The following is a 24793-nucleotide window of genomic DNA, read 5'->3' on the forward strand; positions in this document are numbered from 1 at the left end:
GTGGTAGATTGATTCATGACCAGATATTAATACATTAGCTTGATGGCCACATATGGGTAGAGTACACATAATGAAATAATCTATAATTGTCTGACTGTTGACTGATTAAACACACAATCTCTCTGAAATCACTTTCAGCTTTCCGCTGCAACAAGTCCGAATAATAATAATAATCTGTTTTTAGCGGATACATGATAATACAAATGTAGGGCAACGTTAAAAGGAAGATAACGTCAAAAAATAAAGTGGTTTATTGTGTTTATTTGTTCAGATAAGCAACAAAGTTTCAATACTGTGGGTAAGAGGCCTCCCATGGCGATAGCTGGGGTTAAACGTTTTTTATGGTGCTGTGTGTTTGTTTTAACAAGCAGTACAACAGTAATGTTGATGAGTGGTGCAGGCGACAGTGTAACGGTAGGCTACTTGCAGGTTGGTGTAATTTTCCTCCCCTCCCCTCCCCTCCCCTCCTCTCGCCACAGCTGTGCGGAAGTGACACAGCAGGCGCGCGCCGTGTCACGTCACGCGAGAAAAGCACAGAAGCCGAGCGAGAAAAAAAACATCAACAAGAAGAACAACAGTTTCCCTGCAAATGAAGCTGAGTGACAGGCCGCGGACATGACCAGCCCTCTGTTTACAGTCCGGAAGGACCGCGTGGACTCGTAAAGGTGAGCTCAAACCGCCCGTCACGCGCGTTTACCGTTAATTTACCAAGAGTCAGAGCAGGAGGGATGAGGAGGGGGGAGGAGGGGGAGGAGGAGGAGGAGGGGGGGCTCGTCCACGCAAACATTGCCGCGTCATTAAAATTCACAAACAAAATGTTGCACATTTAGATAAAAGCGCCGTGTTGCCGAGAGCCGCGACGAGCCCAACTGTTGTCGAGACAGGTAAGTTAGAGACGGGGCTTTGTCGAGAGTTGGCGGCGCGCGGCTGCTGCTTAGTCTTGTGTTTTGGTTCAAGGGTTCATGGGCGGAAGAATGAGGAAGTAGCCGGGTAGTGAAGCAGGAGCAGAGCGAGGAGGCGACTCGGTGTCCGGTGTGCACACACAGCGGAGTGAGTCTCCGCCGGGACCGTGGAGCTGCTGCACTTTCACTGTGTGAGAGAAATCATTTTATGTCCGTTTAACCCGCTCGAGCCTCTTCTGCACAGCTGGTCACGTGCTGATTGTCATCGCTGCAGCGCGCGCACACACACTACGTGTTTTTATGCATGAACTAAAAATGTGTGCTGTGATGTATGTTTTTAAGTTTGTCTTAAATACAATCAGCTTTAAACTTAGTTAACCAACTTCACTGTTTTCCTTTCTTGGCAGAATTTGATCAGGTTCTTTATATGTCTGTCAAGAGTTGCAAATAAACATTAGATTGTTGCCTAATGCACCACTGTTTTCTCAACAATCCGATCAGATGGTTAGTACATAAATGTCAGTAAAATGTAGACAATTTCTCGAGAATGTCATGTTCCGTTGGATGAGCAGTCCAAACCTGAAATATATTTAATTGTGGAATGCTACTAAGACAACAAACACAGTTGCTTTAACAGGTTGAATTTAACCATCTCATGTTAAAATCACTTAGATAATAACTTGATTATCAATATTGTTACTTCTATGTCAATTGACTAATTAATCCACATTTATAGGAGGTTTACTAATGTATGTTATATATGTTAACTTATTAATCATGTTTTTTACACATAGTTTTTCAGTAACGTTATGTTTTTTATTTATTTTTCTAGGCTATGAGTTTCTCTGAGCATGGGGAAGTTTCAGATGAAGCGATGCTTGAGAAAGGCAAGTTCTGCGAACTTTATCTATGCATCTGCAACAGCAGGAAAGACACAGGAGTTTGTGTAATAATTGAAGAATAAACAAACTGTTGTATAGTAAAGCCACACCAACTTCTTCTGATATATAGTTTCTAGAAATCTAACATTAAATACTCATGTTAAAGTTTAAATACCATAAATATAGGTTCATATTAAGACATCAGATTGTACAAGAGGTTTGTTGAATTTTCCATAATATAGGTGGATCATCTGCATTGCTCAATATCAATGCTGAGGTGCAAAAGAAAAATCACATGAAGAATTTAAATAGTCTGACAAAGCAAATGTGAATCTCTCGCTCTCTGCAGAATGCAAGCATGTCCAGGATGTCAAGGAGGAGACAGAGGACTATGCTATTTCCAAGCAACCAGAAGCACCGGGGGGAGGATCTCATGGGGATACAGAGGCTGGTAAACGGGCATCTGCAGAGATGGGCTCTGATACAGACCAGTCCACCAGCAGCAAGAGAGCCAGACTTTCCAGCGAGGTAGGCTAACTAACCATCTGCATATCTGAATGTTACTTAGCTTAAGGTGTCTCTTACAGTATGTATATATATATATACGTGGTTTGAATATCATTTCCTCTGTTTAGATGAGGAGGCACTCGACGGATGAGAGCAGCGAACATGAGCCTCTTTGCCTCACCACAACTGGAGAGAAGAGGGATTGTGTCCAGGAGAAATCATCCAGAGTTTCCTACAGAAAGCCTCTCTTCAGCATCTCCCACAGGATCTCGGAGAAGAGGAACACACCAAGTCTGGAGCTGCAAGCCAGTCACAGTGCCGGGAATCAGCTCAGCCTCAGCAGCATCCTCTCATCCAAGCCTCAAAGCCCAGAGGAAAATGGCCAATTTGAAACCCTCCCCACCACAGACAGTTTAGGTCAAGCTTCAACAACAAACTCTAGCCTCTATCCACTCATAGAAAAAATGTTTTTCATTCTCAATACCCTTAATTCAAGCATGACTCAACTGCATAGCAAAGTGGATTTGTTAACTCTTGAAGTCATGCGGATAAAAAAGCAGATCAAACCAGCTGACATGGTGACGGAGTTCCAGCCTCCTCCTGAATATCTCCTAACGAGTGATGAACTGAATCAGCTGATGGAGCAGACGACCAGCGCTGGGGAGCTTGGGTGTCGGCTGCTGGTGCATCTCTTTCCTGAGCTGTTCAAAGTCAGGGAGTGCTCTCATGAATGCATGGCAAGCAAGAGAACACTGGAGTCACTGCATCTGCAGCTGATCCGTAATTACGTTGAGGTATGCTACCCCTCGGTTAAGAACAACAGCGTCTGGCAGGAAGAATGCCTCCTTCAGATAAATGACTTCTTTAATCGCTTCTGGGCACAGAGGGACATGGAAAGCGCACGGCTGCTCAGGAAGCAGACAATCACAAGTGCTGGGATAAAAGCAGAGCATCCTCAAACCTACCGTTTTATTAATGAGCAGGGTCAGGAGGAGCACATCGCTCTTGATAACCAGCAAAGCAGCCTGGCTGCATCAGACCTTGCTTTCAGTGCACAAGCCACAGAGGAGCTGGATGAGTTCTCCTCCCCTGAGGACTTGATTATTTTTCTTATGCACCGACTTTTCCCTGAGGTGTTTGAAGAGGGAAAGATGCCCGAAGGCTCTGGCAGTTTTGGTAGTATCGGGCAACTAATTCTGGACTCGGACAAGATGGAAATAATAAGAAAGTATATGGAAGCAAATTTTCCTGATGTGCCTGAGGACAGCTGGCTCCAGGTCTGCATCCAGCACATGGAGGATGCCCTCGAGGGTCCTCACAGTAACGGCAATGGAAGTGAACCAGACAATATAAATGACGAGGGCTATGACCTGGCTAGTCTTCCTGAGGATGTCTCTATAATTAAGGTCCCAGAGGCAGGTGATTACGAAAGACCCAGTCGCAAATCCAAAAAGTCACTGCTTACACCTGTGGATTTTGACAATTTGGAGATTCCTTTACCAGACTTTACTGTCCCCCAGGAGTACCTGCTCTCCAGGGAGCAGCTGAAGAACAACTATGAATGTAGCTTGTCCATTGGGAATTTTGCCTCTCGGCTGCTAGTGCTAATGTTCCCCGAGCTGTTCACTCACGAGAACATAAGGAAGCAGTACAACTGCAGCGGTTCTCTTGGAAAAAAGCAGCTCGACCCTGTCCGTGTGAACCTGATCCGTCATTACGTTCAGTTAGTTTACCTGCGGGCCAAGAACGATAGAGTATGGATGTTAGAATTTGTGGGAAAACTTGACGAGAGATGTAGGAGACGTGACACGGAGCAGAGGAGATCCTATCTGCAGCAACGCAAGGTGTATGGTCAAGACTCGGAGCAGGACTTTCTTAGCCAGCTGAACCAGTTTAACCCCGATAATATTAGAGAGGATCCAGATATTCCCTCTTTACCTCCGGAGAAAAGCAGCAAGGACTTTTGCAAAATCCCCCTGGACGAACTGACTGTTTCCAAACCCGACTTCCCTGTGCCCTCTGTCTACCTGCTCTCAGACACCGAGGTGCGGGAAATCGTCCAGCAGAGTCTCTCTGTTGGGAACTTTGCCGCCCGCCTCCTCGTGCGCCTCTTCCCCGAGCTCTTCACCCAGGAGAACCTGCGGCTGCAGTACAACCATTCAGGGGCCTGCAACAAGAAGCAGCTCGACCCCGTGCGCCTCAGATTGATCCGTCACTATGTTGAAGCAGTGTATCCTGTGGATAAGATGGAGGAGGTGTGGCACTATGAATGTGTGCCAAGCATTGACGAACGCTGCCGGCGCCCTAATCGCAAGAAGTGTGACATTCTTAAGAAGGCCAAGAGGTCAAGCATTGTGTCCTAGTTAGAATACTTTGCAGTAAGGCAACACTTTTTGTCATGAAAATAATTGCACAGTATATAAGCTGAAGCGCATTGTTGAACTTTTACAAAACTGTCCTATGTAGGATGAAGCCAAGCTGTTTTGAGTTTCTTCAGTACTATTCTTAGTCATATTTTACCTTTGGACTACAGCAGTAGATGTTGTAGTAAATGTAGTCTTATTGTTGGATAAAGAGTTAAAACTGCTTCTATTTATAAGCCAAAACTGTCATAGCTTATCTAACATACTTTGTTGATAAATGTTGTAGCCTTAAAAACAATAACAATGATAGTAGCTAATAGCATAGATCACACATTTGCTCTATGGATAGAAAGGATTCACAATGATGTGATATTTCCATTGCAGTTACTGATGTAGCATTGTGCCACCACTGTTTTAATAATAATGTGCTTATGTTAAGCCTTCTTATAGAAGTTTATATTATACAATTTAACATGACAATGGATCATGATAACCTCTTTCTAATAAAAACATAGATAAAAGATGACATGATTGGACTGTTTTACATAATGGCACTTAACTGTTCCTGTTGAGGTTTCTAGTTGGGACTTAGGAACAGGAGCTGGTTTAATGTGGTTGCATTTTAAATAATATTAAGAGAAAATAATGTAAAACATTTATTCAGCCTGTGCATACATTTCTTAACCACACACCCACAGAGAAAGAGGCATCATTTTCTTCATCGAAGCACATAATTACCTACATTTCTCAGCTTTGATGTCAATCGCATCAATAACCCAGTTAATATTTATCATGAATATTGATTCTACTTAACCATTTTCTGTTGTTGTCCAATAAAAATTATTCACAAGGATTCACAGGAAAAATGAGGCAAAGTACAACTTACCCAGTCAGATGAAACTGAACTTGCCAGGTCATGAAGACATGATTTTCACATTTCTAAACAAAACAGTGCATGTTTATTGGGGCAGTCACACAGTGTCGTGGGGAAAGGTACACATTCAAAATCTTTCTCCCAACCGACTATAGCGTGAACAACCACTGGGAGCGCTTTACATTTACATTGTACATTTTGTATGACTTCACATGCAACATGTTGAAGACCATTCAAATTGCCAGTCATCTGATAGCCTTTCTCCCGTATTTTATCTAAGTCACTCGTGTCTCCTTCAAGTTCATGGCTGAAAGGCTTCATCTTTGGAGAGCTGTAAATGTTTCCAGCGCCTGATGGCAACTTTGTACTTTTCTGTACCACTGGTTTCACCAAATACCCTCCTGATGGTGACTCTCATAAGAGTAACGGTGTTGTCTTGGTTCTCTGAGAGTACCAGGTCCAAGGTGTCCCCCACTTTCACCTGATTACAGAAGAAAATATGACTTGTGTTAAATCAATTAAAGGCCCAGCAGGGCTCATGATGTAAACATGAGAAATAAGAAATTCATCACTCACCGTTTTGCTTTTCTTGATGAGTTTTCTCCCATTTAGCCTGAGCTTGTTGTCATAGAAGGCATCTTCAATTTTACTGTTGCAAGACAAAGACACAAAACTTGGTTACTGGATAAAAGAGGTTTTGCTATTTACATTTGATAATGGTTTGACCACTATGAATGCCCAACAACCATATAAAATAGATCTGTAGTGACGACTCACTTGCGTGAAATGTCCAGGCCGGCCTTCATGATCAGATCATATCGGAAAGACTGCACATATTTTTCTATATCTTTATAGTCCTTTGGTTGATTTGGGTCCTCGTCCTCCTCAACTTCATAATCGCTGTCCTCTGGGTCTTTCTCGTCCTCATCTTCCTCCTCTGTCTGCTGTGCTGTCCTAGCAGCGCCTTTCTTTTTGCTGCTTTTAAACCTCAGATGATGAACAGACCAACTCCTGACAGGGTCTCTGCCGTGGAGAACCAGCCTGTGACAGCCCGGTGCGGGGAACACCGAGCAGCCCCACAGCTGGCGTGTGTGGATAGACCTGGGACACCACTCGGCCTGCATCAGTCCGTAGCCAGCAGCCAGCAGGTGGCGGGAGTTCAGCCTCCCCAGCTGCCTCATGGCGAGTGCCTGCACCACCAAGTTCTGCATGTTGGTGCTCCACCCAGACACTGGAACAACATGTTCAGGGACATCAGGACACATTACTGAACTCCTAGTCGTTCATTTAAGGGTTATTCATTTGTATGCATGCAGTACAGTATCAGGAATCAAGGCTTCAGACTAAAAGTGTTAAAAATATTTGTCAGCCGTCCCTCACCAAGACTAAGAATGAACTGTGAAGCTCAGGGATTTGCTTCTACTCTCATTTGTGTTAATTGGATACATTTTCTATTTTGTTATTGTTAAATTGTTACAGTAAAACTAGTAAATCGAGATTATTTGGAGTTTGACGTCTGCAACATACAGTAATCGACCAAAATCCCCTTCAAAGTAAAAGCCTCCATGTATTTCTAGGTTATGATGCTCACAAAGTTTGCATTAGAGATTTTCTCACAAATTAATAAAATAAAAAAAAGAAGGAAAAACGAGAAAAGAGACAAATCCTGATTTCAGAAGTGATGTTTTCTCCTTTGTGTTTGACACCAACCGACAACAACAACATCAACAATCATGGACGACAGCGTTGTTTCAGTTTGTCGCTTGTTCTGATCCGTCTTCATCTTGTTATCTTTGTTTTTTGTGTGGTCGTAAGTTAATTCAACCTTGTGAACATTGTCAGTGAGTGACTGAGCTTGACAGTTTTAGGCTTTAACAGCAGCAGACTCAGACTCAGACTCGGACTATGGGGCGGATGCAGCTTCAGTAGCTAACTCTACATCATTACTTCTGTGAGCTCGTGCACTCGCTCGTGCTACCCACCGCGAGCGTGTAAACCACAGCGCTGTTACACAGATGTGCATTTGAAGCTGATAGCTGAATGTACAGCTGTTAAGATAAAACTGTTATTTGACAGACAGTCCACTCACCTAAGGGGGTAACCTTCTGTAGCTTGTTCCTGTACTTGGTCGGTCGCCTCTTCTCGCTGGTGTCTTGTGTACTTTAATGTAAAGGTGCTGCCACCTGCTGCACCGGAGGAGACTTACATTTACACACTGGCTCAGCAGACCAAAAAACAACAGAAATACAGAAACAGAAATGTAGGATTTTTTTTTAATGCAAAACAGTCAAAATATAATGTGCTGACAGGACCCAGTGGCATATTTACACTGCACACACTTAAAAAAAAAAAATTAAGAGTGAGCCAAGTCAACTTACAAGTGGATGTAACATTTTCCCTTCATTTACTTTACGGTAATTCAAAATAATAGCCTATGGGTAATCATGCTTTTTGGCTGAATGTGTGCATAATGTTTGTTTGTTTTTTTAAGAATTTGCTACTGTTTAAAATATTGCATATTCTCAGATATATCTGTAGGCTACATTAATAATAATAATAAAAAAAAAAAAGTCTATCAGACATGTTTTTAAGCCATCCAAGAGCAAATGTGTAATGAATATGCTCAGTATGTAAACTCTGATTATAACAGGTGAAGTAAATATTCTCTGCCTTGTTTTTACAAACTGTATTTTGACACTTAGAGGCATTTTCCACTGTAGACATTGTTGCCATCATAGGAAAAGCATACCGTAGGTGCTATTATTTACATTAACAATGTTTCACAGTGTGACCGTGAACCAGTGTGCACAACATAAGAGTGAAGCAGCAGCAAAATGGAGTTCAGAGGTGATTCATTTAATTGTTTTCACCTGTTAAAATGTAAGTGAAAAAGGCCTTTTGGCAGCAGTTCGTCCACTAGACCCCTTCCCATCCAGATTTTCACAGTGAGTGTGATGATCCAAGTGAGCATCATATTTAAATATACATGGGGTTTTTTGCCCCAGACATTTATTGCAACTTTTATTTATCCAGCATAAGATAAATTTGAATACATAAAGTTCATCAAGTGATTTATACAGCCCATTTGATTATTATGACAACAAGAACATTTTTTAAACATTTTACAAGAAGCTTTAAGTAGTTCTGTATTGTTTTATTTCTGAGTAGTTCTGTAACTGTCAATATATCAGCTTGAATACTTTATTACTTATTAAGAGAATTTACATCAACATTCAGCTTCACTACAATTCATAATGTCTATAGTGTCACTTCAAGTGCATAATACTGGTGTCACTACATTATCGAAAAACAATATAAGAACAGGGTGTCATTTGCAAGGATGCATACAATATGTTCCTGTTGGATGTTATTAGAAAAACCATCAGTATTATAAAGTTTGTATGACGTCCGCATGTAAACATAAGTGCATTTACATCCTTGCATATTCTGCCTGTAAACTCTATTTAAAAAAAAAAAGTCAGGGTTCCTCCAGATTAACTCAAATGTGGACACCCAACATCTCTTCACAAAACACGGTGACATGTTGGAGTGTGCTGTGGTCCTTAGACTTTCACACATACATGGGACAGTGAAACCATCATTTTACATATTAAAAGTGGAGCATTATTCTTTTTGTACAGACACATAATGGACATATACTACAGTATATCATATATGCTGGTGGTTTACATTCAGGTATGTTTTATGGATTTAACACATTGTCTTAGCAGAAGGAAATCATGCAAATTTGAGCATGGATTTAATGACCTTTGGATAAATTATAAGGTTTTTTTTGTCTGTCTGATGATGATGATAATGGAAGTGGCTAATATATAAATGTACTATAGAGTCAGTGTAAACCTGTCTGATTGTGAGATTAATGTAATGTGTGTACCACAGTAGCCGGCAGGTTTTCTTCGTGGCAGTAGGCAGCAGAAAAGTCAAATTTAGGACAAAATGCTAGAACCTCTAATGAACTTTCTCAATCATTTTCATGGATGATGGATTTTCATACTACATTTTAGCTTGTCAAAGTAAAAGCTCATATGACCAGACAGTTTTGGTGCTCCAACATTTTTCCAGTTTCTGGGTCAGTCAAGACATGTAAATCAAGCGTTATAGCAGAAATCCACCTTAACAACAATAAAAGCTTCTCTGATTCTGTATTTGTTGTTTCTTCCCTTCCTTGCAGATACACAAACTGCGACAACCTGTCATTGCATTGAGGCAATACCAACATATACAACATATGGAGGTTTATGGTTAAAAATGTTTCAAAAGCATCAACTGTAAACATCGTGTTTAGGTGTGAGTCCAACAACATCCAAAAGATGTGGATGTGTCTCTCTGGAGCTGCCAAATAGCACCAACAGTCAACAGTCAAACAGGGAGACATCCACTGTACAAGTGCATCAATCAAATCAACTGTCACACGACCACTGTGACCACTTTCCACCAACACATAAAAACAACAGCTGAAAATAAACCTATAGGCCTACCTGTTATCTGCGTCGTCAAAAGGCATTCTGGGAGATGCAGAAAGTCACTAACTGAAGAACAAATAATGATACATGTTGATAAAAAAAAAAGTAGGTACACCAATTACAACACTTCACCACAACAAAATATTTTTCTTTTTTTTTAGATATCACATATTGGTGTAACAGTGACTGAGCGTATCCAAGAGTTAATATGACGCAGGATTCATGTATTTTTGTGATGTGCATAAGCGCAACACACGATATTTGACTGATAGTCCTTTTTTGACTTTTCCACTAGAGAAGATTGCATTTATTTTCACAGTTATTGCTGTAATTAGAAACAGATTAAACGTCCTCGTGATAAAAAATTCATTCAACTTTATCTGAGCTCCTCTTTCTCTATCATTTCTGATGTGTCGGCTACTATGACTCCACTGAATGAATGAGACGGTTGAACCTGTCCATCTGATCCGTGGCCTCTGAAAAGGTCTTGTGAGGTAACTGCAGCTTCAGTTTCAGTTTCATATGATCTGCGAGAACATATGAGATTTTAAAAGGTATGGCAATGATGTACAGTGTAACAGTCCTTGCTTGGTTTTCATAGGAAGCTAGGCAGATATATTTTTTCCATGTGTGTGTATATTAGTAAGTTCACATACCACTGTTGCTGTGTCCTCCGCTCTCTAATCACTGTTATTGCTTTGGTGATTCACACATTCAGGATTCAGGCATTTGTTTTTCGGACAGTATGGCAACACAGCACTTTATCTCACATTATAAGACTTGTTTTCACACAATGTGTCTGGTGTCCCAAAGTGTTTTTTTATGCTACAGAATCGCCACTGTGCTTCGTCAGTGACTGCATATTCATAAAGACGTCTCCACACAGGAGCCGTGTCTGTGGAACGACCTGTGGTTGTGGCAGTTCTCGCTGCAGTGGACGATGAGCACCGGGTAGCAGAGTGCGTCCTCGTAGTCCGGGGGTCCCTCGTCATCTGTGGCGTGACGCTCCGACAGGCAGCGGGTGTTCTCGCTGGGGCTCTCCTGGTCTTCCAAACTGCCGCTCCTCCAGAAACAGCTGCGTTGGGAGCCGTAGCGTCGAGCCAGGGAGAAGCGACTGCCGCTGAAGGGGATGCGGGAGCTGGCGCCGGTGCAGATGCTGAGGGCGCTCCTGGAGAAGACCGAGGAGCAGCTGATGGCTCTGTGGCAACGCTCGCAGTTCTGACGGACCCCGCTGAAGCTGGAAGGGCACTGCTGGGCCAGGTCCATCAGGCCGGCCTCCGAGTAACTGGGCACCAGCTGCTGGTTGGATCGAATGTGCCACTCCAGTTCGGTGCTGTCGATGGTGTTAACACGAGGGATGCGACGCCAGTATGGCCGGTCGTCACACGGGGTCACGGGTATGTAATCGTGCCCAAAGAGCTTCTCTACGCGGTAGTGGACGTAGGCGGTGCGATACTCTGTGAAGACTCTGAGAGGCCAGGAGAAGGTGAGGAAGGAAGCGAACCAGAAGACGTAGTGGGACAGGTACCAGGGGTGGCGCTCTGGGTCGGACAGCACCAGGACATACTCCTTCAGGTCAATGTTTTTCAGGTGCATGCCCTCCCTGGCCTCCATGTAGTCGTCCAGGCCCTCGTTGTCGGTGAAGAACCTCGCTCGCTGTGTAAGGTAGGAATTCTCTGACTCTACGTTGGCGAAACTGAAGCACTTGGTGAAGCGCATCTTTGTGAGAGCGGATTTCTCCAAACCAAGCAGCTGTTTGGAAACATCTTTGACGCCACAGTGGCCGTAGTCGAACTCGGCTTCCGCCACGTGGGTGTTGACACGTTCGTGGTAAACCTGGGTGCTGGTGTAAGCGTCTCCGTTGCGGTAGCGCGTGACTTGACGAGTCCGGCGAACGTAGTGGTAGCTTATGGCCTTCCACCAGATGCAGGGTTTGGCTTGTTGCATCCTCTGGATCCGCTCGGAGATGCCCTCCACGTCCACTTTGTGCTGCAGCTCGTTCTTCACGTGACAGTGCCAGCACTCCACGAGATAGACCAGATAGAGCATGCCCAGAAGGGCCAGCGGGATGTAGATGTAGCCGTCGGAGCAAGGGGTGTCATGGTACATCATGGATTTCCCTTTGAAGGCACTGTCAAAGGTGAGGCGGGTCACCTTGGTGACATGACACCAGACCATGGCTCCCATACAGCCGTACATGAGAACGGACAGGAGCAGGCATTTCCAGAAACTCTCCCGACACAGGGACTTGCTCAGAGATTGCCTCAGGGGTCTTTGCTATTGAATCAAAACAAAACAAAGAAGGGATGAAGATTATTGTCATGTGACTTGTAAATCAGGGTTATAGGGTTAAGGTGAGGGTAAGGGGTAGCTAACTTTTCTCTTAAACTAATGATCCAGATCCAGATCCGCATCCAAAGTAGTAGTCACACTCACAGATGAGGCAATTAATTGCAAAGACAGTTGGGAAAACAAGAAAGTTATTCCACATCTGATGCCATAAAGAGCTACTGTATGATGAGTGGCTGTGTGACAGGTGCTGAGCTACAGGCCCACCACAGCACATGAGAGATAATATTGAAAGACAGGTGGTGCTGGTCGGTTAATTACCAGCACTCACATCTGCTTGCATTTTACTCTAAAATCATCACAACAGGAAACAAGATGGTTTAAATTCCCCCATAGCAAACTGCAGCCTGCCGAAGAAGGATCTCCAGTTAAACCCCATGCAGACCCCTCACCTCACCTGCAGTGTCCTACTGCCTGCACACACACACACACACACACACACACACACACACACACACACACACACACACACACACACACATGCACATGGATTCATCACAGCTCTGCGACAGGATCTGACAAACAGGTCACAACAAAGAAAAAAGAAAAGAAAAAAAAGAGGCTTTCTGCTGGTAACAAGACGATTACCTCCTCTCTGGTGTCCTCCTCGAAAACCGTGGTGGTGCTGCTTTCACTCGCTGTCGCAGCCGATGCTGGAGGGGACATGGTGCTGGGGCAGCGATTGATAATAATGACAGGGCGTGGAGTAGGAAGAGGAAGAGATTTCACTACCTTTGCTCTGCAGCGTCCTGTCCCCCCACCACCACCACCACCACCACCCACTCCCACCCTCCTCAACCAAGACGAGCCACTTGTCGGGCGCAGGCTACATTACATCCGCGAGGCAGGGAGACGGAGGCATGGTGATCGGTGCAGCCCCAAGATAAGGGGGGGGTCTTTCCTTTCCGGTGGCTGCAAAACAAAACAGAGAGAAACGACGCGTGGGGATGTCTATAGGTCTACGGTTTTAGCTGTCAATGCCGCAGTAACATGATCGTAGATTATGTTGTATTAGCTGGTCGGCATTTCAAAATGAGCATGCCCTGCCCCTCAGGGACCACTGTGTTTATCGGTGGGAGAAGAGGAGGAGGAGGAGGAGGAGGAGGGAGGAGGAGGAGGTGCAGTGAGCGGGCCACAGGGTCGCTGTCCACGGTGCTGACTGAGGCAGGTGTACACGGTGAGATGCTGTTGCATAAATCTGTCTCTTAAAGGGAAAGTTCACCATAAAACTGAATTTACGGGCAGTGAAGTAAACACAGCATAGTCCTAGCTACTCAAAACATCAACAACAAAAGCACAATTGTTTGAGATCATCACTGGTGACACTTGTTGGAGGAAATCCATTTAGCCTACAGTAATTCACCCAGACTGGATCTGGTTGTTCAGCCACTTTCTATAAATAGCCTACTTTCACGTGCAAAGGAATGTATGAGTTTATGGTTGTAAATAAATCAATAGTCCTATCACATCAGTAGTGTCCTGGGAGTTGTTTCAAAACCACAGAAATAAATATTGTTTGGACTTATGGGTGGATATTTCCTTTTAAACTTTGCAAACTAAAACTGCCACTGTTAATAATGTATTAATCAAAAATGACAAATTATATTACAACTCAGCTTAGGATGTCTCTAAATTTGAAATAATTTCACTCTACTCTCAAAAATCTGCTAAAAGGGGCGGTGCTATCAAATAAAGGCAAAAACGCCCCCCAAAAAATATAGGCCTATATAAAAAAAAAAATCTGCTAAAAAACAAACAGGTAACCTATTTTAGTTTGCATGTGGTATTTTAATGCTTGTGTCCTCCTGTATCTGTTTTCCTATTGCATTTTACTTTAGCTTTTTATGTGTTTTGATTTTAACCATTTCATTTGACTGAGTGATTGAGAGGCACTTTATGACTAGTTTGTGTGGGAAAAGTGCTGCAGGTATTTAAACACAGCTTCAAATCAAATCAATCGAGTCATTCATTAGTTAATCATCTCTGCCCACCTCATATGGCTCCAGTGTCACCACAGTGTAAAAAAATGTCAGAAGTGTTAGCCTACTTCAATAAAACAGCAGTAGTATCACCGGTAAAATGTTTTATGTTGTACTATTATTGGATGACCAAGACCCTACTTGATCAAATGTAGCATGGTGAACTCACAAAACCTTTCAGTCAACTGAACCTCAGCTGTGAATCATCTTTAAAGTTCAGTTTTTGTTTTTTTCTTTTCCAAGAGTTCTGGCCTGAATGGAAGTATATTAAAACCATAAAAACAGTATTAGCTTACATTTTCTACATGAAGTGTATACTTAATACTTAATGATTACTTTGGATGCATGCTTTAGTTGGTCTTAAATATAATGAACAAACGAGCAGCTGTTTCTTAAACCCACTGGGCCAAAGACAGAATCCACTGTAGTGCAGCAACGAAGCACATTTCTATCTCAACAAATGAGGCTTCACTATTTATTTATATGTGACATTATCAGACATAATATGAAGCATACTGCATCTAATATGAACAACATTTAAAATTACTTACAAAAAACATGACAGTATTTTCTCATAATTCAGCTCTATAACAGTATAAGGAGACTCCACCGGATATCAAAATCACATGAAATGCTGTTACAGTGATACTCACACTGCCTTGAAAAAACATAGAAAAACCTTTCGAAGAAGAGGGTCAAGCAAACATGCAGTGGTAAGTCGTACAGTACGTATAAAAACATATTAGACATAGCCTATTTTAAAGTTTATAAATGTAACACATTACCAATGTATGAATATGATAAAGGTGCTTAAATGTGCTTCAGTTGCTTTAATTTGTTATCACTGAATCTGTATCAAAGAAGTTGTATGACTGGGCTACAGTTTCTCTGTAAAGCTGAAGTCCTTCAAAAGCCATAGGGGGTTATGGAAGAAGACATGGAGGAGTTTTTTTTTTTTTAAACCAGACACTTGTAATTATTGGATTACTGTAAATGAGGAGACCTAGTGATCAAACAGCAGGACAGTCTTTAGGCTGTTTCAGGGCTGTTTCTTCCTGTCTGTTTACTCCTTCTCCCATGGTCTCCTTCTCTGATGACGGTGGGAACTCTTAAAGGGAAAAATAATAAAGATTGTCGCTATAAGTAATAGTGTCAGCACTTTTATGATAATTTTGAGTTCAAAGACAGTGCAATACATAATCTAAACTGTAGCAGAATAAACTGATGTCCTGTGAACATTGTTTCAAAATGAAAGTCCAGAGACACAGTGCTGAGCTACTTACAGAGTACATGTTGGAGAGGTTGTTGAAAAGCACTTGGCCTGCGCTCACTTTGTTCCTCACTCCTCGTATTGTCCCGTTCTTGCTGCAGATATTGACGCGTTTGTTGCTGAACAGCATCTCTCTCTTGGCACTGGCGTACAAAAGCAGGTCATCAGGTTCGCAGCCGTTCTCGTCCACAGCAGCAGTCCCCTGCACCAGCAGACCGTTCAGGTGACTGTTGGCCTCGCTGGCGGCGGGGAGCGGGGTGGCCTGCTCTGCCTCCGGGCTGCTGGTGCCGTCAGAGTCCAGAGAGTCGGCCACAGAGCCGCACCAGGCCGCTTCATCCTTGAACACCTCTGCCAGGACCCGGCCGCTGTTGGCAGATGCTACTCTGAACCTGACTGTTTTCACAGCCTTCTCTTTCTCCTGTTTCACCTTTGGCCCCTCCATTAAAACACGAGTGCCTCACATGCTTCACATCCCATTCAGAAAAGCCATAGCCACTCTTGTTCTCGTTCAGCCTGAGTCATAGTGAAGTAGTGCAATTATCAAACAACCATATCCTCATTGACTTGTCAAAAGGAGCTGAAAATACCCCGAGTGCAAAAACTAGACACCCAAATGCTTAACAATAGATGAGCGCCTGCCATGGTAACAGCTAAAACAGGCAAACAGTAAATTGATATTACCATGTTCAATAATTGATCAAGGATAGTTTTCAAACAGCAGATAGACTACAGACTTAGTGCCCAGACTTTAGGAGATACACTGTACACTCTCGATACGGTCTGCTGAGCTCGTTTGGCTACACATTCACCCACAAAGCACCTTGCAGTACCCTGACCTGACCCCGCAGTGATCCTGAGAGCATTAATTCAGCATCTGTTTAAAGTAAGAAATACAGAAAATTGACACAGTCAGTAATATAAAAAAAGGCTTTATTTTATCACTCTTATGTTGGAAATGTTTCCCATGAAATCTTGATAAACCCACTGAGGTTTGTTGTGTCACTTATTGTTTATTCTACAACAAAAATGTTTCACTGCTCTTGCTCAGCATCAACACTCAATTTCCGGTTTAAATTTACTTTGTTTAAACCCCAAAACAATTGGATGTGTACCTTTAAGGTGAAGCATCCTGAACTATTCTGAATTTTGATAATGCATCCTTTTGTCTTATTTGTTTATTACAATGGAATATAAAGATTAAGTAAATATTAAGGTTATTCATCTTTGTTTATCTTTGCTTTCTGGGATTATGACTGCAAATGAACATCAAAGTTAATGTTTTTGTAATAAATGACTATTCATAAAATGTTCTAGTGTTCTGGGGAAAAGCAAAATGCAGTCAACCCTGCAAATGAATTCTTGAACCATGAACAATGTTCAGACAATAAATTCAAATACAGGAGATTCTGCTCCCCCTTCAGCCCAGCGTCGCAATACAACATTTCCCTAAAATCTTACAAAAACGTATATTTAAAAAAAAAAAAAAAAAAAACTTCATTTTTAGCCTCAAAGGCCTCCTACAATAATATCTGAGTGGTTGAAAAAAAAATGTCAATGGGTTTTACTATATTTGGGTTTTTATATGGTCTTATATGGTAAATAGATCAATAATCCTAATCACATGCACATGATAACCAAGAAATATAATAATAATCTATTGCACAGTGTGATTATCGATGTTATGAAATTTGGTATCTTTAATCAGACTTTCAGTGGCACATTAAATTCAATAAATAGCACAATACAATAATTTTTCGATACCTTTAATTGCACTAAAGGTAATTATTTATGTAGGCTACCGTATTCGTTTAATTGTTATTTTATATTCTGTTTTTCTAGTCAGAGATGAGGTGCAGTGCCCCTCCTGTCCTGTAGGCGGCGGTAACACCGTGTTTCACTGAGGCGCTGCCGCCGCTGAGGAAGCTGCACAGACACACACGTGCAGCCCAGTGTCAACATGGGGAAGAGGAGGCACAACAAGCAGCTTTTCACCAACTTATCCAAAAAACAGAAGAAACACTTGAAGGAGTTTGGAGAGGAGCATCCGTTTCATGATGTGTAAGTAGCGCAGTTAATTTAATCAACAGTAACGAAGCCTCTGTGTTAGTTAACAACAACACGCTGAAGTAGGAACTGAGCCTACAATTAGCTCCGCTGCAGTTGTCTGTTATTGATAGAAACTTAAAAGGTGATTATATCCATAGAAAGAAAACATAATGTGTAGACACATGAACAACATGTTTCGTCTTTATGGGTCTCCTTTAGACGATTATACAGTCACTAATGTCACCAAGCACGACAGGAACCACTTTAACACAACGTGGTTCTTTTTATAGACAACTAGCAAAGTAGCTAGCAGCAGAAAGAGAGCAAGAAGCAACAACAGGAAATAAAAGTTAACTTTTACATTGAAGAAATTATTCCTGTGTGATATCCGATGGTGACTGTGACTGTGCTGGCACACTGACTGAAACACACACACACACAGATTATAATGAGTGTTGGTGAGCATGATGCTTGCTTTTTAGAAACACTGATGTCTGGTGAGTCTCTCGAGAGGTTGTTACAGATATAATCCACTTTTGTGGAGAAGCTTTTCTAAATATATCCCAAGTAATTCAATTTTCTGACATGTCCTTATTAGTTGTCTGTAAGTTTTAAGTACATTTTTGTTTTGTTTCACAGAGTCAATGAAAAACCTGAACGAACTGAAATAGTGAAACTGGTGAGTAGAAATGTGTCGTAGGTCATCAGATTGATGATTGTTGTGTCAATGACGTTTTAATGTTTGACCTTTCCCAATATCATTAAAAAAGGTGCTACTGTCTTGTGTTACAGACTGAAAGCCCTGAACAGTCTGACGCTGAGGCTGACGATCTGGAGGAGGAAGATGAGGAACCGGAGCAGAAAACAGCGTACCAGAAGCTTCTGTCAACCCTCAGCCAACCTGACGCCAGCAACCAGAGTGAAGAGGAGGAAAGCAGCGACGAAGAGGAGGAAGAGGAGGAGCTTCTCGATGAAGGTGAGTTCTTTATTTCCACAGCATTTGAACACGTTGGGACTGTATCTGAATTTGACTAAATATCATTGTGCTTCTTCCTGTAGGGGACATTGAGGCAGATGGAGACGACGTAGAGGACGGTGACCAAGATGAAGGAGGAGGGGAGGAACTTGCAGATGAAGATAAAGCTCAGACTGAACTGGCAGGAAGGGAGGATGAAGAGGAGAAGGAGGAGGAAGTGGGAAAGGAAAAAGGAGATGAAGAGTTTGAAGACAAGGAGCACGAGTCCCAGTTCTGTCTGGAGACAAACTTCACAGGTGAAGGAGAACAGGAGGAGCCTCAGAGCAGCAGAGAGCAGCACGACAGGAAGGGTAAGGAAGGAAGGAAGGAATAATTCCTCTTCAAAATAAAAGTCAAATTCAAATTCATTATTTTTTAAATGAGGTAAACTTCTTGTTGGGTTATAAAACTTTGGGAATATGATGTGACTACAGTGTGTTTACTATTTACTAGGCTGTTTTTATTCTCTCTGTGCAGACATGTTTTTCCAGCATTTGGACATTGAGCTGGAGGAAGAGGATGTGCAGAAAATAACATCTGGCACCAAAGCAAAGACTCAGATTACGGTATTAACATTATAACTTGATTAAATCTACCAACAATCTTTTTCCTTAACGGAAATTATAATTACAGATTCAATTTTTGTCTTTTTCTTTTTAACATAGTGGCCAAAGTTGGGAGCTCTGCTCTGCACCACTCCCCTGGAGAAGTTTGGACCCATCGGCCCTCAGAAGGACTCAAACCTCCCAGTTTTCCACAAACTCCTGGAGTCCTGCTGTAAGGACCTAAACCAGGAGATCAGCCCTCTCCAGCAGGAGCTGCTGGCCCTCATGGGCTCCTACAGGGACCTCTACTACCCAGGGATGTGCCCTCTGAAGGACGGCCCTCGGGTGCGCTCCGCATACTGCACCCATGTGCTGAACCACGTCCTGAAGGCCAACTCCCAGGTCCTGGCTCACAACGCCCAGCTGCGAGAGCAGAAAACTCGGCCTAAACCCGGAGCTGAGCCGCAGGACGAGCCCAGAGACCAAGGTCTGACCCGGCCCAAGGTAAACAGTTACTTTCATCATGTTTGGTTTGAGATTTGTTTCACAGCTCAGCACCGGGGGTAATTAACTGAAGTCAGGAGCAGGATAAAGTAAAAAGAGGGTAAATCATACAGCAGCTTCTATCCTTCCCTTCATATTTGGATACTTGCATTGCCGTGTGAATTGTGGTTGCTTAGATACACTAGCATGTGCTTTTCAAGCCTCTGTCCAGTCAAACAGAACGAACCTGACCACAGTCTGAAGCAAAAGCTCGGCAAAGACAAGACTGTAACAGTAAAGCGTGCATTAAGTAAAGTAGTAGTGAGGCGTACTTTCTGTAGCCCCTGTTTATGGTTATGTTGAGCGGTCTGGTCCACGGGTTTTACATCGGTGAATGTTTCAGGTCCTGATTCTGGTGCCGTTCCGAGGCGGCGCTCTGCGGGTCGTCCAGACCTTCGTCAGCCTGGTGGAGACCAAAAGCAAGAAGATGATGGTCAGCAACAAGAAGAGGTTCAAGGAGGAGTTTGGAGAAGACGAAGACGACAAGCCGTCCAACCTCCAGAGACCAGACGATTACCACGCCATCTTCTCAGGCAACGTGGACGATCACTTCAGGATAGGTACGGCTGCACGAAATCAGAAGTTGGCCTGCTTTTGGAGAAGCTCCTACGCTCCCCGGTCTGAGACTGTGTCGCTGTCCTCTGTCCGTACCAGGTATCTCCATCGTGAAAGGCAGCATGCGTCTGTACGCGCCCTTCTACTCCTCGGACATCATCATCGCGTCTCCTCTGGGCCTGCGCACGGTGTTGGGGGCTGAAGGAGAAAGTAAGAGAGACTTTGACTTCCTGTCCTCCATCGAGCTGCTGGTGGTCGACCAGGCGGACGTCTTCCTCATGCAGAACTGGGAACACGTGCTGGTGAGAACCTCAACATGTTCAAAATGCCACATTACTGCTCGATGGACCTGCAGCTCTAGGTTTGTTCTGCTGGAAACATGTGGCGCCATCTGCTGTCCAACAACTATCATGTGATGAATCAAGTTATAAATTCACATTTTAGATCTTGCTCATGAAAAATAATCTATGCAAGATTTTTAACCTTTATTAAATTTAGATTATTAATTTATTAAACAGCTTCCGAGTAAAAAACACACACTGTAATCCATAATCTCTTGTTTATGACAGATAAAACTACACAAATATAACACGTATATGATATATGTTATCCATCGCTCCATGGATTGCCTTTACATTTACTTCATTCAAAACAAAAGAACGTGGCCAGGGGAGGAGGGTTAGCAAAACAGCAAAATAGCAACCGGACTTGCATAGTTCCCCTTTAAATAATATTTGAGAACTTTCTATTGTGTTCATGTGTTTGATTTCTGATCACACTCTCCTCCGCCCACCAGCATGTGATGCAGCACATGAACCTGCAGCCGCTGGACGCCCATGGCGTGGACTTCTCCAGGGTGAGGATGTGGAACCTGAACAACTGGACCAAACACTACAGACAGACGCTGGTGTTCAGCTCCATCCAGGAGCCACAGATCAACAACATCCTCACCAAACACTGCACCAACTACCGCGGACAGGTACTCGCCTTTATACACATGGCGCCCGATATTGCTGCTCGAATCACTTCCAGAGCCCCCTCCTCCGTTCATATTACACCTGTCCTGCAGCAGCTCCACTGGCGTCCAATCAAATATCACATCACCTATAAAATCCTACTCCTCACCTTCAAGGCCATCAACGACCTCGCCCCTCAGTTTCTTCTTGATCTTCTTCATACTAACACACCCACACATACTCAATTACCTTCTTTAAATCCCATTTAAAAACTCACCCCTTCATCTATCACAATTGTTATGTTTGCACTTTTTTTTCACTGTTTTTATTCTCATCTGTACGATGACCCTGAGTCTCGTGAAAGTTGCCTTTTAAATAAAATGTAGTATTATTATTATATTATACCAGCTCTCAAGGATTTCAGATTCAGGGCAGACTGCAGTTTTTAGCTCAACATTTAGGTGAAGTTCTTTCGATGTCGTCTGATGCTGTAAGTCTGATTTTAAAGGACGTGACTGATGTTTTTTTCTTTGTCTCAGATTGCCACTAAGAACATGCCGAAGACAGGCTCCATCTGCCAGGTGCTGGTCCAGCTGCCTCACGTGTTTCAGATGTTCCCGTCTGACAGCTTCATGGACCACGATGCAAGGTAAGATCCAACCTTTACATCCTTAACTATTGAGCTATTGATTGTTGATTGCAAGACTGTCAGTGTTTCTCACCAAAACACACTGTGAATCCTAGAGACTTAAAATACATGTTGCATTTCCTTCATTAAAGCAGAAGTAAGTAATTTTGGCTAATGCTGCGTTCCAGGCAGGCTTTTGAAACCGTAAATTACAGCTTCAAGTCACGACTTACGACTTTGTAGCGTTCCAGGCAACCCACTCGTGTTTTTCCGACCTGTTGCCTGTGAAAGTCACTATAACGGCCACTCGTAACTTCCGACCCGTGAACTCGCACCAGATCGAACTGGTACGACTTCACAGATCGGAAAAACACGAGTTACGGGCTGCCCTGAACGCACCATAACTTCTTGTCAGCCGACGGAGTTAGCAGCCCCCGCCCTCGTCATGGATCTATTGGTCCTCGTCCCTACGTCACCACATTCAGGCGCATCCCTTGGCTGCACACACAGCCCTTCATGCCGTTCTCTCTCCTCATTGGATAAAAATTGTAGGATACGAGAAAAGTTTTCTCCTCGGCTCAGAGCAGAGCAGAGTGACTGAGAGTATGTAAGTGATTGCTGTCGGAAGATATAACTATTTAAGACTTATATTAACACAAAAATATCGCTTACTTCTGCTTTAATTAAACACATCACATAGCTTTAATGTTAAACTTTCATGTTCACTGTCTCTTTCCTCTTTATTTTTAATATTTACTGTCATACTACCAACACATTATTATCTGTTCACCATCTAGACTGTTTTCTGTCTTCATGGTGTTTTGAGTGTGATCTCTGTCTTTTTCTGATGAACATTTTTGTCTTAATTAAACGTGAAAATCTTGACAAACGATTGGTTCTTGTCATCCGTACTGAAATCCTGTTTCATTTCCACCTGTAGGTTTCATTTCTTTGTAGACAAAGTGCTGCCTCAGTACAGGGACTCCGTTATGTCCCACACTCTGATCTACATCCCGTCTTACTTCGACTACATCCGGCTGCGGAACTACATGAAGAAAGAGGAGATTAACTTTACCAGCATCTGCGAGTACTCGAGCAAATCAGAGGTGTCACGAGCCAGGCACTTCTTCCAGAAAGGGGAGAAACATTTCCTGCTCTTCACTGAACGCTTCCACTTCTACAAGAGGTCAGTTCTCCAACAACATCAACAGTAAATGTTTAAAAGATGGTTGTCTTTATCACCTTTCTGTGTTTATTTACATCATGTGACAGGAAGTCATCCAGTGTGGTTTCTTTATTGTTGTCTATTAACTTAAAGTAACAAAAACATAGACTAAATATGTATCTTTAATTTAGTTAACAGGTACGATGCAATTTAATGTTGTTACAATACAAAACATTAAACTTGTTGCACAGAGTTTTAACTATTGGAAATTATGACCTTGTGTCTCTAGTTAGGCAATAAACAAACGACTAAACTAAACAATAGAGTAAAGTAAAACAATTAATAATATACAATAAGTTAAAGTGTAGAATCTAAAAATAGACAAATACTGCTGGTTTCCTTTTAGCCACTATCACTTTGTTGTTAAATAATTTATATTTGAATTTAATTTGAGAACATTTTTTTAAGTTGTCAGCTCCTTATGGAGAAAACTGGGCATCCAAATTTAATATGCCTTTAATGTACCTTTTACTGGATTTATTCTAGTATTGCATATGAATAATCAGTAGTATAGATCAGTAATTATAAATATAATGTATAACAGCATGCAAATGTTGAATATGGTAAAGACAAACAATTCTAATATATATTCTATATTGTTTCTACTGTGTAACATAAAGTAATCACAGTCTTGAGCTAAACTTGCAGAAACCCACATCTCTGACCTCTGTTCTTCAGGTACACCGTCAAAGGGGTCAGGAACCTCATATTCTATGGATTGCCCTCGTACTCCCACTTCTACAGCGAGGTGTGTAACATGCTGGCTGCGGGGGGTCAGGGGGAGGAGGCCAGCTGGACCTGCACTGCTCTCTACTCGCGCTACGACGCCCACAAACTGGCTGCCATCGGCGGAGCCCAGAGAGCGGGACAGATGCTGCACTCCAACAAGACTGTTCACCTCTTTATCACAGGAGGAGAAGATAAAACCTCATGATCGGGAGCCGCACAGATCGAAGAGGAACCACTGGAAACATGGTAGATGTTTACTGTACATTTTTAGTCCGGGCAGGGTCTATGACATTAGACCAGGAGGAGCCTGGATTGGATGCAGAGTAACAGGAGGAGTAAAATGTGTCAATTGTGACATCAAACCACAAAGAGACAAGATAATAAAACATTGTTCTGGTCGGTCAGTTACATTGTAGCTGATCCAGATAAGATTTACTAATGTAAACGCATCTCCTCCTTGTCTGGCCGGTTTTCAAATTCAGTAGAAATATTTGTTACGTTGATTTACAGTGCTAAATAGTTCATTCCCTTTACTTCATACAAGTTGCCTAAAATGTTTCTAAGATGCTTAATAACTGTTTTTATGGTTAAAGTTGTGACATACACAATATAAAATACTTTGTAAAGACTGCAGTTTTTTCTGGTAAAGGTTTTTTTTGCCCAAGGATTTAAAGTACTACTGTTCTGTTAAATACACTGACTCTTGGTGTGTGTAACAAAAACACTGTAGAAACTACACATAGTGTTAAAAATCATGCAAAATGTTTTATTTGAATAGATGAAGTACAGAAATACCAGGAAGGTGTGTGTTGCGTAAGTCTGTCTGTGAGCAGGTGAGTGATGTGTGTGTGATTATTGTGAGTGTGAATGAATGATTCACAGATTTCAGAACCTCTGTATCCGGGGCCCAGTACCAGAGAGCCAGAGAGTACCAGAGAGCAG

The 24793-nt window shown here is 42.6% G+C and overlaps 4 protein-coding genes across 7 annotated transcripts; 2 read left to right on the forward strand and 2 right to left on the reverse strand.

The window, feature by feature from the left end:
* Positions 1 to 506: 506 nt before the first annotated feature.
* Positions 507 to 5179, forward strand: bend3 (BEN domain containing 3). Of its 3 annotated transcripts, none has more exons than XM_083997712.1 (4): positions 507 to 665; positions 1735 to 1789; positions 2133 to 2311; positions 2419 to 5179. In XM_083997712.1, exons 2-4 carry the CDS (start codon positions 1738 to 1740, stop codon positions 4651 to 4653), a joined length of 2466 nt encoding a protein of 821 aa, XP_083853838.1. In that variant the 5' UTR covers positions 507 to 665; positions 1735 to 1737; the 3' UTR covers positions 4654 to 5179. The 3 variants fall into 3 exon arrangements, with proteins under 3 accessions (XP_083853838.1, XP_083853840.1, XP_083853839.1); XM_083997714.1 differs by lacking the exon at positions 507 to 665 and adding an exon at positions 771 to 884; XM_083997713.1 differs by lacking the exon at positions 507 to 665 and adding an exon at positions 998 to 1091.
* Positions 5180 to 5296: 117 nt separating this feature from the next.
* mtres1 (mitochondrial transcription rescue factor 1) lies at positions 5297 to 7639 on the reverse strand. 2 transcript variants are annotated; one of them, XM_083997777.1, is made up of 4 exons: positions 7617 to 7639; positions 6305 to 6758; positions 6104 to 6176; positions 5297 to 6008 (listed from the first exon to the last, which is right to left on the reverse strand). In XM_083997777.1, the coding sequence occupies exons 2-4, from the start codon at positions 6736 to 6738 to the stop codon at positions 5829 to 5831; spliced, it is 687 nt and encodes a 228-aa protein (XP_083853903.1). In that variant the 5' UTR covers positions 6739 to 6758; positions 7617 to 7639; the 3' UTR covers positions 5297 to 5828. The 2 variants fall into 2 exon arrangements, with proteins under 2 accessions (XP_083853903.1, XP_083853902.1); XM_083997776.1 differs by lacking the exon at positions 7617 to 7639 and having other exon boundaries at positions 6305 to 6806.
* A 3236-nt stretch (positions 7640 to 10875) lies between these two features.
* On the reverse strand, positions 10876 to 13026 carry tmem151bb (transmembrane protein 151Bb; the record flags this gene model as incomplete). The annotated part of the gene is made up of 2 exons (XM_083997709.1): positions 10876 to 12288; positions 12949 to 13026. 2 exons carry the CDS (start codon positions 13024 to 13026, stop codon positions 10876 to 10878), a joined length of 1491 nt encoding a protein of 496 aa, XP_083853835.1.
* A 4510-nt stretch (positions 13027 to 17536) lies between these two features.
* Positions 17537 to 24381, forward strand: utp25 (UTP25 small subunit processor component). Its single transcript, XM_083998013.1, has 12 exons — positions 17537 to 17667; positions 18295 to 18334; positions 18448 to 18631; positions 18715 to 18981; positions 19148 to 19236; positions 19336 to 19719; positions 20102 to 20318; positions 20413 to 20615; positions 21110 to 21292; positions 21809 to 21918; positions 22838 to 23083; positions 23801 to 24381. Exons 1-12 carry the CDS (start codon positions 17567 to 17569, stop codon positions 24054 to 24056), a joined length of 2280 nt encoding a protein of 759 aa, XP_083854139.1. The 5' UTR covers positions 17537 to 17566; the 3' UTR covers positions 24057 to 24381.
* The last annotated feature ends 412 nt before the right edge of the window (positions 24382 to 24793 follow it).

Source organism: Trachurus trachurus, assembly GCF_905171665.1.
Source record: "Trachurus trachurus genome assembly, chromosome: 22".
NCBI lineage: Eukaryota > Metazoa > Chordata > Actinopteri > Carangiformes > Carangidae > Trachurus > Trachurus trachurus.

Excerpts from the sequence above, each read along its gene's own strand:
- utp25 (XM_083998013.1), top strand. The coding sequence starts at position 17,567 with ATGGGGAAGAGGAGGCACAACAAGCAGCTTTTCACCAACTTATCCAAA. Across the intron at positions 19,720-20,101 it reads AAGGTCTGACCCGGCCCAAG|GTCCTGATTCTGGTGCCGTT; the intron begins GTAAACAGTTAC and ends TGAATGTTTCAG. Across the intron at positions 20,616-21,109 it reads AGAACTGGGAACACGTGCTG|CATGTGATGCAGCACATGAA; the intron begins GTGAGAACCTCA and ends TCCGCCCACCAG.
- mtres1 (XM_083997776.1), bottom strand. The coding sequence starts at position 6,792 with ATGTGTCCTGATGTCCCTGAACATGTTGTTCCAGTGTCTGGGTGGAGC. Across the intron at positions 6,177-6,304 it reads GGCCTGGACATTTCACGCAA|TAAAATTGAAGATGCCTTCT; the intron begins GTGAGTCGTCAC and ends GTCTTGCAACAG. Across the intron at positions 6,009-6,103 it reads TCATCAAGAAAAGCAAAACG|GTGAAAGTGGGGGACACCTT; the intron begins GTGAGTGATGAA and ends TTCTGTAATCAG.
- bend3 (XM_083997712.1), top strand. The coding sequence starts at position 1,738 with ATGAGTTTCTCTGAGCATGGGGAAGTTTCAGATGAAGCGATGCTTGAG. Across the intron at positions 1,790-2,132 it reads TGAAGCGATGCTTGAGAAAG|AATGCAAGCATGTCCAGGAT; the intron begins GCAAGTTCTGCG and ends CGCTCTCTGCAG. Across the intron at positions 2,312-2,418 it reads GAGCCAGACTTTCCAGCGAG|ATGAGGAGGCACTCGACGGA; the intron begins GTAGGCTAACTA and ends TCCTCTGTTTAG.